Source organism: Xyrauchen texanus, chromosome 22 (assembly GCF_025860055.1).
Source record: "Xyrauchen texanus isolate HMW12.3.18 chromosome 22, RBS_HiC_50CHRs, whole genome shotgun sequence".
NCBI classification, from domain to species: domain Eukaryota; kingdom Metazoa; phylum Chordata; class Actinopteri; order Cypriniformes; family Catostomidae; genus Xyrauchen; species Xyrauchen texanus.
In genome coordinates, this window is record NC_068297.1 from 40,329,786 (window position 1) to 40,346,044 (window position 16,259).

The following is a 16,259-nucleotide window of genomic DNA, read 5'->3' on the forward strand; positions in this document are numbered from 1 at the left end:
ATTACGGCAACCATGCAAGCGGTCTCAGAGCACACACGCACAAAAAAACAAGCATATATAACATGTCAGTCAGTAAAATTTTTTTTTGTCATTTGTGTATTTTTCACCTCTATACTCTTTCTCTTTTGGTCCCTTAATGAGATCAACTGACTGGTCGATCGCAATCTACGTAATGAGCACCCCCAACATAGTTAACCCTCTGGGGTCTAGAGGGTGTTTTGGGCCCTGGAGAAGTTTGACATGCCTTGACATTTGTGCTTTTTTTACAGTTGCTCAAAAACATATTAATGGCTAAATTCTGATAACACTGTATTCAGCACAAACTGGGCTACAATAATATGTGAGCAACATGTATGTACAAGTTTGATTTTTTGAGAAAATAATGTTTATGCGTGGTTTTTGAAAAAACTAAAATTAAGTCATTGAAATAAGGTCATATAAGACATACTAAACATTTGTCCACAAGCTTTTTGAGAACTGGATCTTGTAGCCTAGAGTTTTTGCTACAAAATGATGTGAAAATCATCCTCATCACTCATTCATACAAAACAATATACTAATTGAACTTTAAGACAATTTTATTGTTGAAACGTCATATGCGAGGAGGCGTGAACTAACAAGAATATTGAGGTAATTTACACCTGAGGACACAAAAGACCCCTCCCCTGGGCCTATCAATGAGGAATGTGACAGAAAGAGAATGAATGTGAGGAGACTTAATGATCAAAATCAAGTTCTAAGTTAAAAGAAGTAATCGGACTATACACATTACTTAATTTTAGACCTACACTACCGTTTAAAGGACCTACACTACCGTCTCTTCTGCTCACCAAGAATGCATTTATTTGATCCAAAATACAGTAAAAACAGTGATATTTTGAACTATTTTTACAATTTAAAAGAACAGTTTTCTATTTGAATATATTGTAAAATGCAATTTGTGATCAATGCTGAATTTTCAGCATCATTTCTGCAGTCTTCAGTGTCACATGATCCTTCAGAAATCATTATAAGATGTTGATTTTCTAATATGGGCATATTTAAAGTGCATTTTACTCATTTACACCTGAACCCATATTTGCAAGCACAAGCTTTGTTGATGATAATGAGGCAGCATAAACACTAGTTAAAATATAATCTAAACATTCATATAATTTTATATCATATTTATATCATACAGCATACAATTTAAATACCTGCTTTAGCAGAAACAGCATTTAAATGAAACTAAAACTTGCTTATTAGGACATATTTCAAATGTCAATACTCTGAATCCTGGCTGGCAAGTCTGGAAACAGTCCCACTAGTAAAATATGTACATGTTTAAAATAGCATGTCAACTAATGAAAACTAAATTACTTACTCATCCGAAATACAAAATACAAATGTAGTCCCGCTCTTCTTTCTGAGGAAAATGTTAACTCTTCGTCACTATCCAGGAGTTTCCTCGCCTGTGTATCGTTACAAATGCGCAGTAAAGTGAATGAATTGTTTACATTTCACTGTCGGGGGCGTTAACCATTTGCATTGATCGTCTCAGCACATTAGCGTATGAATGGCGCACTCTGCTGGTGGGTGTGATCACATTATCTATAATTAGATGAACCGGTAAAAACTGTACATCGCTTTGTTTCAAACAGATTGCATTGCAGGAGAATATATGTTTTAAATTTGAATTGTATTATTTAAAAGTAGACATTTTAAGCTTTCTATAGACATACGTTTCATGTTTGCTATAATGTGGTTCTCGCTCTCGGTGGGGCGCGTGGTGAGTTGAGTGTGGATGCCGGAGAATAGCGTGAAGAATCCACACTCACTACGTCTCCACAGTAACACGCTCAACAAGCCACGTGATAAGATGCGTGGATTGACTGTCTCAGATGCGGAGGCAACTGAGATTCGTCCTCCACCACCCCCGGTGCCACTACGAGTCACTACGCCACCACGAGGGCTTAGAGCGCATTGGGAATTGGGCATTCCAAATTGGGGAGAAAAAATTAATAAATAAATAAAAACATACTTAATGTCTTTCACATGGTCACATTTTCCCTTTTCATTCAGCACAAATCCCACATTAATGTTCAAAGAAATAATCACAGCTGTGGAAGACATCTAGATAAAGCAGATCCTGACAACTGAAGATCAGTGTGGGACTAGGAAGAAACAACAATACAGCAGCTCATAGGGGTGGTGATCCCACTTGTAGGGTTATCAAAGTGATTCTTATCAAGTGTTTCGGGCCCTTTGAGAGGGATCAAGCAGAAGTTTTTTGGCTCATTTCCTGTCGTGGGCCAATACGGCTCACAGCAGCTCCTGTTAAACATTCTCCTCCATGAAAGAGTCTTTGTGCAGTAAAACAGGCTTCTTTACAGCCCCTAAACATCATGCAGGACTCCTGCACTATTTTAATGAGGGTCATAAGGAGGTTAAATGCTAGAAATGAATGAACCAGTGGAGAGCAGATCCCAAAAATAGCCACGCTGCTCAAGCCTTTTGGAGTTTGTACTGGGGACAATAGACCCTATTTTCATGTGGACCTGAGATGGAGACTGTCCTCTGTGCATCTTAAATGGATTTTATTACATTATGTGGGGGTGCTCAGTGAAGTGCCGGACGGCACAGTTTCAAAATGGCAGTGTGACCAAATATGCGCGGAATCTAAACCATCCACAATCCAGAGTTCGGGTTAGAGAAAGCATGCCTGCAAATGATACAATGGTCTCATCCCACACATTTCTTATTTCAGCACTATTTCAACATAATCACCCTTTTGTTTTCCTGCTCTTCACCCACACAAGAACCATTATGGAACTTTATGGCTTCCAAACCATCAAACAATGTGTCTACACCGCAAGTGTGTGTTACAATGTGACACGACAAAGCGAGAATGCTTGCTAAGGCAAGGATCACAATTACTCTTGCTCATTCTTGTATAAAGCTTTGGCATGTAACAGGGCTGGAAGATTAATCAACAAATTTGTCTGTCTAGTCTGCACACGCTAATCACTGTGCTTACTGTCTGTGTGCAGCTCTGTTCTAAGTATTGTATTACACATACTAAAAGCACATATGAGACTCATGATACAGTGTTTTCAGATTGGCTCTGTACCATCTGTAGTATTACACAAAGTCTGAACATGCATGATACAGTGTTTTCAGAGCGGTTCTGTACTTGACACACAAATTCTATCTCATGCTCAGAATCAACAGATGTGCTCCAAGTTCAGGTTGGTGTGCTGACAAACACTGAGCTTATTATATTTACAGCACTATAGAGTCACTTATTGCACATTTGTGTAATTCCAAATATGCTTGGCTACTTGAAGTTACTATCCGTATCAAAAGTAACCCCACAATATGGGGCATTGTGGTCAGAAGAGTGGATTATGGTGTTTCACTGCAATAAAAGGCCATCGTCAACTCAACTACAAACAGATGCTTAAAAGGTCTCCCTTCAGTTTTTCTAGTGAAAAAATAAAATAAAATCTTGAAGGTTTAACCTAGGGCTGGGCAATATATCGACTTTTTAAGGTATATCAATTTATTTTCAAACGAGATATAGGTTGAGACAATACCATTTATATTGATATAGTTTGATGTTGCGTTACATTAACCGTTTCTTCCGTAAAGCCGTGCCGTGTTTACATCTCTCTCACAATCTCCACGTAACCACCCCCCCCCCAACACACACACACATTTTCCCTATTCATTGCTTTTATTTTATTTTATTACTGACTGTTTACAAATCTTGAATAATAACTTGAGAAATTAATTATTTTATAAATCAACAAATTAGTTAATGTTGGGCTATTATTTGTTGTGGTATTGAAGCTGGTATCAAAAATCATCCCATTTCACTAAAGACTACTGAAATTTTGGTATTGGATAAATGTATAAATTGTGTATGTACAGTTGAAGACAAAATTATTAGCCCCCCTATGAAATTATGTGCCAAGTTATGTTTAATAGAGCAAGGGGTTTTTAACACAGTATTTCTTATTATATTTGTAATGCTAGAGAAAGCATTATTTCAATTTGCCTGGAATAAAATAATTATAAAAAATTAAAAAATAAAAACTGCTAAGGTCAATATTATTAGCGCCCTTAAAAAATGATCTGTTTGATTGTCTACGGAACCAACCACTATTATCCAATGACTTGCCTACTTAACCTAATTAACCTAATTAATCCCCCAAGGCTTTAAATTGCACTTCAAACGGAGGATTAGTATCTTGCAAAACAACTAGTGAAGTAAAATAAAACTGTCATAATGTCAAAGACAAAATAAATTTGTTTAGACTTAAGAAAAAGGATCGTTAATGTTCACAAAGCAGGAGAAGGATATACATGTTTATCAAAGCGTTTTCATGTGTCAAGAACTGCCGTGATAAGTATTATCAAGAAGTTTGAAGAGACCCACACAGTGAAGAACAAGACTGGCAGAGGCAGGAAGCGAAAGATTTCAAAAACCTTGGAAAGAAAACTGGTGAGGTTTCTAAAGACCCAAGAACAACTGCCAAGACACTAGTGAATGATTTAGCCAAGTCTGGGATTGATGTCTCAACGAAGACAGTCACTAGAGCCCTGCACAGGAATGGACTGCGAGGTTGCAGACCAAGAAAAACTCAACTTCTGAAGAAGCGACACCTCCAAGCTAGACTGAAGTTGGCCAAGGACAACCTAGAGAAAAATGATGCATAATGGAAACGTGTCCTTTGGTCAGATGAGACAAAACTAGAGCTCTTTGGCCAAAGAGATGTTGGCTATGTTTGGAGAATGAAGGGAGAGGCTCTCAACCCAAAGAACACCGTTCCCACAGTGAAACATGGTGGTGGGAGTATAATGCTGTGGGGATGTTTCAGTGCATCTGCAACTAGGAATCTCATCAGTGTCAAAGGAATCATGAAAAAGGAAGACTACGAGAAGATTTTGAAAGACAACCTCAGGCAATTTGCAACAAAACTTGGTTTGGGTCGACATTTCGTCTTCCAGCATGATAACGACCAAAGCATACATCACTTCTGGTGAAGAACTATCTCCAAACGAGCAAAGTGAACGTCCTTGACTGGCCTGCACAAAGCCCAGACTTGAATCCCATAGAAAATCTGTGGGCCACACTGAAGACAAGAGTCCATGCTAGGAGACCAACAAATCTGGAGGAGCTTCAGAGATTTGCTAAAGAGGAATGGGCTGCGGCGACTCAGGAGAAATGCCTAAAACTTGTTGAGAACTACAACAAATGACTAAAGGCTGTTATCAAGCAAAAGGGATACACAATTGACTAATAACCCTCTGCGGTCGACAGACGGGCCGGCGCTTCCTGCTGGATATTTTCGTCATTACAGCGGAAACAACTTAAAATACTCTGTCATTTTGGGGCATAGAAATAAGTGTAAGACATCATTAGAGACTAAAAAGGTTCTACTTTTATTTGTGTACACTCACAATAACAACAAAATCTTGTGCTTTTGTAAAATAAAGAAAATAAAAAGGGTGAGCTTTCAGCAGTCACCCTTTTCCATGTTCACGAGCATATTTCTGAAACATGAACTGAAACTCTGTGGATACTTATCACACAAACATGAAACATATGTCTAAAGAAAGCTTAAAATGTCTACTTTTAAATAAAACTATTCAAATTTAAAACAAATATTCTCCTGCAATGTAATCTGTATGAAACAAAGTGATGTACATTTTTACAGGCTCAGCTCATTATAGGTAATGTGATCACACCCACCAGCAGAGTGCGCCATTCATACGGTAATGTGGTGAGATGATCAAGGCAAATGGTAAATGCCCCCGACAGTGAAATGTAAACAATTAATTATCTTTACTGCGCGTTTGTAACAATACACAGGCGAGGAAACTCCTGGATAGTAAGGAAGACTTAACATTTTCCTCAGAAGAACAGTGGGACTGTTTTACTAGTGGGACTGTTTCCAGACATGATTCAGAGTATTGAAATTTGAAATATGACTCCTAATAAGCAAGTTTTAGTTACATTTAAATGTTGTTTCTGCATACAGCATACAATTTAAATTGTATGCTGTATGATATATGAATGTTTAGATTATATTTTAACTAGTGTTTATGCTGCCTCATTATCATCAACAAAGCTTGTGCTTGCAAATATGGGTTCAGGTGTAAATGAGTAAAATGCACTTTAAATATGCCCATATTAGAAAATCAACATCTTATAATGATTTCTGAAGGATTATGTTACACTGAAGACTGCAGTAATGATGCTGAAAATTCAGCTATGATCACAAATTGCATTTTACAATATATTCAAATAGAAAACTGTTCTTTTAAATTGTAAAATGAGTTCACACAATTTTTTTACTGTATTTTGGATCAAATAAATGCATTCTTGGTGAGCAGAAGAGACCTCTCCCTTTTATATGATAGTGTAGGTACAAAATGAAAGTCTTTATGTAAAGAACATGTAGTCAGATTACTTCTTTTAAATTAAAACATGATTTTGATCATTAAGTCTCCTCACATTCATTCTCTCTGTCACATTCCTCATTGATATGCCCAGGGGAGGGGTCTTTTGTGTCCTCAGTGTGAATTACAATCCATATTCATGATAATTCACGCCTCCTCGCATATATCTTACAAAAGTACAATTAGTATATTGTTTTGTATGAATGAGTGATCAGGATGGTTTTCACATCATTTTGTAGCATAAACTCTAGGCTACAAGATCTAGTTCTCAAAAAGCTTGTGGACAAATGTTTAGTATGTGTTATATGACCTTATTTCATTGACTTAAAATTTTAGTTTTTTCAAAAAGCACACATAAACGTTATTTTCTCAAAAATACAAACCTGTACATACATGTTGCTCACATATTATTGTAGCCCAGTTTGTGCTGAATACAGTGTTATCAGACTTTAGCCATTAATATGTTTTTAAGCAACTGAAAAAAGCACAAATGTCAAGGTATGTCAAAACTTCTCCAGGGCCCAAAACACCCTCAGACCCCAGAGGGTTAAAGCATTAGGTAGACATTCAAGTCGAACCTCTCAAACAGTAGACAGCCCTGAAAGGCCATACAGCGGAGGAGGAAAAGAGCAACACTGTGCTATGCGCCAAAAAATAAAATAAGTACACTCTCCATCACCTTTAGAAAATTATTTCACGATTTTACATGAGATTATATATGTAATATGTAAATATATGAGATTATAGATTATATTATATTTTGCCAAAATGTTATAGTTCATAGGAAATAATCTAAAAAGGGAGAATCTATTAGACCACATTTTATATGTGGCAGTTGTAGTTAAAGATTCAAGATGTGTTTCTGCTAGTATTTATTTTTTCATAAATATAATAATTTGTTATTATAATTACTGTTATTTAAGACTAGCTACACTGACCTAACCATGGTAATAAGGAGCCTTTCCTCCTGTGTCATATGTGTGTTCTGTTTGAATTATGTTTGAAATGAGGAAACAAACAGGATAATAATGGGCTCATATAAGTAAATATGCTCTTTCATTTTTAAAAGGGGGGGGAGAAAACTTCCTTTAGATTTTGTTGTTGACATCAACAATAAAAATAATGTCACCTGATGTATGCCCTTGTACTTGAAAACCATGAACAAAACTTTGCAAGATAAAAGGAAATGCGACCCACGATACATTAAATACAGGTTACGTTTTTACTATGACAGGTCGACACTTGATTTCCAATGTAAAATCTGTCCTGAAGCAAAACCACTTGAGAACCACTGAGTTAAAGGTACAGACAGGAGCAGTATATGTTAATTATTAATAATCATAGGACATTACTTTAAAAGCTCACACAGTTGATGTTATTTTTCATTTAGTAGTTCATTTAAAATGCTATGCTAACATGTAATCTAACATGCTTTAGTTATATAACATGTGATAGTTACATGCTATTTTATCATGTTTATAATTCTGTTTATTATTATAATTATGTTAGCTTTCTTATTCTTTCTATTTATTTATTTTTTTTCCAAAAGGGAGACTTTTTTTACACATACTTCAATAAAAAAAAATGGTTTCAAGTTTCAATTATAATAAAATGTTTGCTCAACCAAAAAACAAAACCTTCTGTTTTCACTGATAATAGTAATTGTGTAAATGAATACATTTATGAAACAGTAAAAAGGCTTATACATTTTTACATTGTTATTATTAACAATAATCAACATTACCCAAAATCGAACCTTTTTATGCTGCTTGTTTAAACTTATTTTGCAGCTTTGAAGATTTATGACTTTATTGATATGATTTATTGAAATGTTCCATTTAAAATGATTCTGACAGTTAAACTAAATATAAATGGCATAATGACTAAACATCAATAGGGTTGTGCATGTGTGAGAATGACAGTCATCCTGTGTTTGTAACGTTTGTTGGAGTTCGGTGTGTAAATTAGCCATTAAATGCCTTACAATAAGCATGAAATTAATCGTATAATTTAAATCACGCATGCTAAAATCACACACATCTGAATGATCATTCGTGATGTTCATGTCCTGAGCTCAAAACGCACTTACAAACACCAACAAGTGTTTGAAATAACATCCGATTTGGATCTGTTGTGGATTCCGATCAAAGAATGAAGTAGAATTACATTAATTATTGAGTTATATGTGATGCTTACTCTTACGCATACTAATCACTTTCATACTAAATATACTTTATACTAAAACAAATACCAGAGACCGCTTGGACAAATGTCTCATGTGCTGAGAATGTGCTAACCATAAAAATATAAATCCTAAAAGTTTAAGAACCACTTCTTGGTCAGAATGGCGACCTTTTGAATCCCGCTCGTGGCAGAGAACTTTTGCACCTCGACCTATATTTGGCCAAAATGCTCCGTTCAACTTTTCTGAGACCCTCTACTCTTCCCTGTGGAACACGGAAGCTTAATCTCTGACCCACTTTCTGTAGATCTGAATTAGGGCTGCACGATTTGGGGAAAATGTCATGTTGCGATTACTGAGGTTAATATTGCGATATGCGACTGCAATATAATAAACAAATAGTATCAGGAGTCAACTTGCTTGGTTATCAAGGAAAATGTACAAATAGATTACTATAATGCTGAAATTTGTATTTTTCAACTCAAACATACAAACTAGCAACAACAACTACTAGAAATGCAGTGCTTTCAAATTAAAATATTTGTACAAAATTAAATATCTTTGCATTATTGCAAACTTGTTATTTTCTCAATATTGCATAAAATATAAAATAGAACAATAAATAAGAGTATACAAATTTTCATGAAAATAAGATTGTCCAAACAAACAGGGACATTTAAGCAGGATGTAACATGTACTTTGTATAAACTCTTTTGAAAAGGAAACTGGATACAAAAGTGTGGTTCACTCGATCAAACCACAAAAAAATGTTGTTGTTGTGTGTGTATATGTATATATATATATATATACACACACACACACACACACACACGCCACACATTTTATTGTTGTAATTGTAATGTTATTTTTCATATAAGATTGATCTTATGATGATTTCATCAATGATGCAACACGTTGCAAGCTGCAGACAGCAGGGGTGAGAGACGAGCTTCTCCGTGTTAAGAGTGCACATCAGCCGACGGAACTTTAAATCTTTCCTGCTCAGATTGAGTCTCTTCCACGTCTGGTTGAAGCAGCTCTGACCGCACAGAGAATGAGAGTTTTGGAGTTTGTGCTTATCTACATGGCACGCTCTCGTATTATATTAACTTTAATTAAGGAAAAAATAAAGATATATCGCCAAGCTGTGATCTGTGTTTCTATCAGACACTCGAGCTGCAGATAGCGGGGGTGAGAGACGAGCGTCTCCGTGTTAGAGTGTGCATATAATCACACAGGCTGACATCGCGATTGCAATTGCGATATGATTAATCGTACAGAACTAATCATTTGCATTTGGCGAAATATTGAATTTGCCGTTCTGAATTTCTTAATCTTGAAAACATGAAGCTGTATTTTTTAAAACGGGATATTTACAGTAAGAATTCAGAACCAAAAATTTGCTGTTTGAAAATACATATTTATAAAATTGTGCCATAAAAAAAAAACTATTCAATTTGGTTAAATATGAAATGTCCAGGATTAGAGTTTAAAACATTCAAATTCAAACCTATTTAAAATACAACGTAATATTAAATTTGGCAAAATCACACTTCTAATTCAAATTCAAAAGTCTATCATTCAGATTTACACAATTCAAATTCAAATTGTTTTGGCATATTTCTGGCTCCACACTTCTTAAGGTGTATAAAAAACACACACACCATAAGAAATATGACAATTTAGAACACAATTGTTAGAGCCTTAAAACAGACACTTAATAGTCATAATCGCAATCATTTGTCTGACAATTAAACAATTGACTATTTTTTTAATGTATATTTTTCACCATAATCGCAATTAGTTTTTTGTCCCAATCGTTTAGCCCAAGCAAGCAACTCATCCCCCACCATTGGTGCTACTCAAGTCATACAGCCTATTGAGGAGAGATGTGGTATTACTCATTTTAATGGTAGACTTATGTTTTTTGCTTAGTGGACAATAACAGGCATAAATATTTGAATTACTGGAGGTTGTCTCTTTTGACATAGGCCAGTATGCAACCACCTATAAACCACTCAGAATGCCTTATCTACTGCAACGGTCAACAACACTCCACAAACTTGCAGTGAGTTTTGCATGGAAAGAGTCACTTCTAATTTCTTAACAAAATGTGATATAAAAGGAACAATACAGTTTTGCGGTGCAGAAACAGGGTAAGGTGTATTGATACATTGCATGTAACTTCAAAACTTGTGTTAAAACACTATTTTCTGATATGGACCTCTGTGTCGGAGCAGTTATTCAGGGCTCTTCTTGTCTGTCGGGACAAGAGCGATAACTGCATTTACACACAGAAGTGAATTCTATACAGTTCACAGGCACATGGATGTCTGGTGGACATAATGGTTCGGATGGTAATTTGTACCTGATCCAGGAGTGAGAAGCGGTCCATCTAGCTCCAGTGCCTCCACCTCGGCCTCCTCCAGCTTTTTCTTCTTCTTCTTGGGTTCGCGGGGCTTGCGCAGTAAAGAGAGCTCCTCAGGGTGCCGGATGTCTTGAGGAGGAGAAGAGAGACTCATTGTAATTACAGGAAAGAACACAACTAAAGCCAGCTCAAGAAAACAACAACATGAGGGGGAATATTTCACAAAGAAAAAACAAGCAAGACTAAAAGCTGATTTATACTTCTGCAGCGAAGCTACGCCATAGGCTAATGTGCACCTCTCCAAAAATATAAGCAAGTGTTGCATAATTGCAGGCCACAACAGTTGTGATTGGGGAATTTTGTAACCAGAGACTGCCCCCCAGGATAATAAAAAGGATATTAGAAGTAGTTACATTTTCTACCAAGATTATTTGAATCACATTGCATTTAGCCTCGTTTTATTCGAGAGCATTTGGTGTTTTTATATTCCATTTTTGTTTCATTAAGTAACAAGTGAAATATTATTGGTAATTGCACGGGTGCTGCCAAATCAGGTGTTGGTGCTACATTTTCAACAGGCCCTTTGAGGGCACACATAACGCTTATGTGGCCCGGCTTACTCAATGCTGTTTAGAGTGTCAGGGCCATAAACTTGTTTAATCACAGAGACTTTTGGAGTTGTAACAGAGTATTCTGTGCCGAATTAAAATGCTTTCCCAGCTGCACTTCTTACTGGTTCTTGCAGCGTGGTTTATAAAGATCTGCGAGGTTGGACCGGTCTCCAAGTAAACACACACTCTGCACTCACATTGCTCTGTCGATTCAGCCGTGCTGATTATTGTTCTGGGTAGCAGTTACCGCTTTTTTGTTCCGCTTTTGTGGTGTTTGTTGTTTGATATTTCTCATACGCAACAAAATACAGCAGTTAGCAGTGCATGAGCAAAGAGAGTTGGCAAACTTTGTAGTCACACTCGTATGACTTAAAAAAAAAATTTACTCGCACCGGCACAAAAAATGGTTGCTGGATTACACAAAAGATTTTAAAATACTAGGCATCACACAAACTTAACAACTTAAAAAATCTGCTGCAGAGAAAATTGGGCATCCCACACCAAACAACGGTCAAGTTGAGCCGAACAAAAACACGGAAACGCACGCCCCTGTTCTAAGAGCTGCCTGACAGATGTAAACAAACATTGATGGGAGCATTGCTGTAATTGTTTCTGCTACTCTGTGTTCCAAGTCATAAGAGACATGGGTCACATGCATTTGGGTATGTACTACAGTGACAAGTGCAGTCAATAGACTGCAATGCAAGTCCTCCAACAAGATGTCATGTTACGATAGTGGGTACGAAATTGGAGTCTATACCCATCATATACTACTTGATTATCTGTGAAAACTGTCAACATCGACTGGCAAAAATTCTGCAGATTGGAGTCGACACAGCACGACTGGAAATCAGGGCAAACATCGTTGTTAAAGTAGTGGTGTAATCCAGCCTTTAGTTGGAGCCCAGATGAGGGTGAGTAAATGGTGACAGCGTTCTCATTTCTTGGTGAAATATCCCTTTAAAACTTCCCATCTTCTACCAAAAACATATTCTCCATGACTGTGGGCAGCCTTGCGGAGACATACAAAAATGCCCCTCTTGCAAAATAAATGTAAACACACGTTAATGCATTACGCGGGTGTAAGCAGACTAGGGTTGTGCCGATGGACGATATCATCATCCATCGTGATGGCTGACCAACATCACGATGTAGAGCCACCATCGTAATGCCACGCCCCCTTTTGCGAGTCTTGCTAGTGTGACTCACTAATCCTAGTCTCTTCTATAGTTAACCTAAAAACTTTGCAGGGATTGCTCTGTAAATTAAATTGAGAATATAACTAATGCATATATGCTATTTTAAGTATATGCCAGAGACGTGACGTGTTAGTCTGTGAAAATACCGTGTCAGGCAGGCTACACAAATATTGATCTTGACATTGTTAGCTTCTTGTCTTTTTTTTACATGTCTTACACTGTACATTTAGATTAAAATATGTTATGTTGTAGGCTACAAGAAAATAGCCTTTATTAATTAATTATTAGTAGTTGTAGTGTCTCAGAAAATCTTGCTCATTGTCACATACTCTTGTATACACTGAAGCGGCAGTGATAAACCCAGACCAGCGAACGTCAAATAACTTTTGTCTGGTTAATACTTTTAAAGAAAAATTTCCTTGGCCATAAATCCACAATGTCAAATCAAATGAAAGAAACAAGGTGAATATGAATAACACACATTTATTAAAACACAGAAAAACAACAAATAAAGAACAAGAAAACGGGAACAACACTCAGACCGAAACTCGGCATTAACATTTCACTTATAATTAGCAGCACAATTAACTTCAGCACAGGCTACAAAATAAATTAAGTTATTGAAATATTGTAAAGTGGTCATATGAACTACACAAATGAACGTTTAAAAAATAATATGCAAAATCGAATAGCTCCGCAACGGATGGCGAAAAATGCGTAAAGAAGTCTACTATCTTTCACCATAGACCGTGTTTAAATTTCGATGTTTCTGGCCAGAAATACCAACATATTCACTTTATCTGGTTTTAATAAGCTGCGGATTGGAGTAACTACACTACCCGCTGTGCTGAAGACCCGCTCGGATGGAGTACTGGTAGTGTATATGCACAGATATTTCCGTGCTAATCTTGCCATGAACGGAAACCTTTTGTCGTTCGTTTTCCACCAAGTCAGCGGGTCCTCTTCCCCATCAATGGCCATTTCCTGCAGGTACATGGTCATTTCTGCCTCGACCTTTTGCTCATCAGTGAGTAAAATAACGAAATTATAGTTTTTAAGTGGAAAGTATTTATGTAAAGAGATATATTAAAATAAAAAGTGCACAACTCTTCTTAAGTGAAAGCTAAAAAAAAAAATGCTTCACGTGTCGTACAACCTACTGATAAAGCCCCCCCGCCCCACCCCACCGACGATATCATCGTCTATCGCGATGTTTTACTGTCAACATCGTCAACTGCCAATTTAGGGGACATCGCCCAACCCTAAAGCAGACAAAACAAAAATCTTATATCTCAAAATATCAGATATGTGCGAAGTGTAAATTAAGTTTAATTGACCATCTGCAGTCTGCCACAGACCTATATAGTTAATATTAATCAAACAATATTGACAAAAATACTAATCGAGATAAAAGCACTCACTGTACTTGACTGGATAACTTTGTAGATTTCATTCCAATAAAGGTCAATGACTGGTCTGCTTCTCTTGCAAACTCTGACTGCAGCATTTGTATTTATATCTTAGAATCACACAGATAATTTTTTAAAATGTTTTTATATTATGGTTTTCAATGTTTGAATGCTGCTGTTAATGAGAAACCTAAAGAATTGTTGACTGTTCACTAGTTTAATAATTATTGAATTATTTTAAAGCTTGAAGCAATGATAACTTAAGAAACATTTGAAGGCAACAGTTTATAAAAATTTTTATATTAATAATAACTTTAAACTTTTAAATGTATTTATTTAATTTTCAGTGGTTGGGGTGCTGTGGGAAAAAGCACTTTAAAAGGCCATATAATCAAATAGTTTGGGAACCACTGGCCTAAAGAGAACAAATACATGTCTTTCTATATATCCACACTGGTGCCCAAAAGTTTAGAATAATGTACAGAATTTGCTGGAAATTGGTACTTTAATTCACCAAAGTGGCATTCAACTGATCACAAAGTATAGTCAGGACATTACTGATGTAAAAAAGCACCATCACGATTTGAAAAAGGTCATTTTTGATCAAATCTAGACAGCAGCATCACTCCAACACCTTATCTTTGCGTAATCATGATAAATTGATCATTTGGTACTAGAAAATCACTTGCCATTATATCACAGTTGAAAGCTATTTGGTTCATTAAATGATGATTAACATTGTCTTTGTGTTTGTTTTTGAGTTGCCACAGTATGCAATAGACTGGCCTGACTTGAGGTCAAAATTTGGAAAAGAGTGTTATGCTTAAACCCATTGAGCTTTTGTTGGATCAGCTAGACTGTAAGGTGTGTGAGAAGTGCCCGACAAGACAGTCACATCTATGACAAATGCTACAGGAAGTGTGGAGTGAAATGTCACCAGAGTATCTGGACAAACTGATAGCTGGAATGTCAAGGATCTACAAAACTGTCAGTGCTGCACTTGGAAGATTTTTTTGATTAAAGAAAAAACTAAATTGTTATTAAAAGTCCTGACTATACATTGTGATCAGCTGAATATCTGTACATTATTCCAAACCTTTGGCCGCCAGTGAATATATATATATATATATATATATATAAAACCTTTTCAGCGGAGGCAAAAATGTCAGCGAACGTCTAACTGAGAGGTTATATGGAATAAAACTAATGTCAGAAATTGGTATTAACAGTTCTGGCACTAGCTGTCTTTTTCTGAAGATTATTGCGTTTTAATTCATTGCTTCTAAAAGCATAATGGCAGGACGACTCGCACTGCCTAAATTTTCCACAGTCCTGGAGGAAACCGATAGTGACCGAGTGTGTGAGTGTGTGTTGAGGGGGAGGGGCTTCTTGGCTTGCCAGGAATCACTTGTTTAGTTGTGTTACTAAGGCAAAAGCATTCTAGAGATTTTAAGAAATACCAGATGGCAGTTCTCTCTCTCTCTCTCTGCATCTGCCCTTTTACAGCCATTTGTGAGAGGCCTGTAGCAGCTCAGCAGAGTGCTGGGAGCGGGCGAGTGCCTCCTATGACATTCCAATCAACATACAGAAGATTCTTCAGCAGACGCTCCCAAATCAAACAGCCACAACTCTTATAAAGCCACACATTCATGCAAATCTGACAGTCAGTTCTTGTGTAAATCAGAGAGCTCTGGCACCCACTGGAGGAACAGCCCATGTGAAAACTCATCGCACTCCTGGAGATGGTAAATAATAAACAGACTCAAATTAATTTGATGCATCACACGAGAAAGCAACAATAATTAGAAAAACTCAGGCCAGTCAGAACCACAGATCAGATGAGAGAGAGAAATGTATATGAAGCCAGTGTTGAGTCATGATATCAGCCTTTCTGAATGACCAGATAGACCTAATTCAAGGAGTTACACATCATATCACAAGTATTCACAACTACTTAAAATTGACAAGAAATAGCGTATTTGAGCATATTCAAAGTCGAAGTTCTTGGCAACAAGAAATGTGAGAACCAATGTCGTTGGACGC

At 36.6% G+C, this 16,259-nt stretch overlaps 1 protein-coding gene across 4 annotated transcripts in view; it reads right to left on the bottom strand.

Moving 5' to 3' along the window:
• Positions 1-16,259, bottom strand: part of LOC127662859 (fermitin family homolog 2-like) — a 120,779-nt gene that overhangs the window by 43,360 nt on the left and 61,160 nt on the right. For all 4 annotated transcript variants that reach the window (XM_052154238.1, XM_052154240.1, XM_052154239.1 and 1 more), the window contains exon 4: positions 10,998-11,126. In XM_052154238.1, coding sequence (XP_052010198.1) covers positions 10,998-11,126 — 129 coding nt within the window. The remainder of the gene's footprint in view (positions 1-10,997; positions 11,127-16,259) is intronic.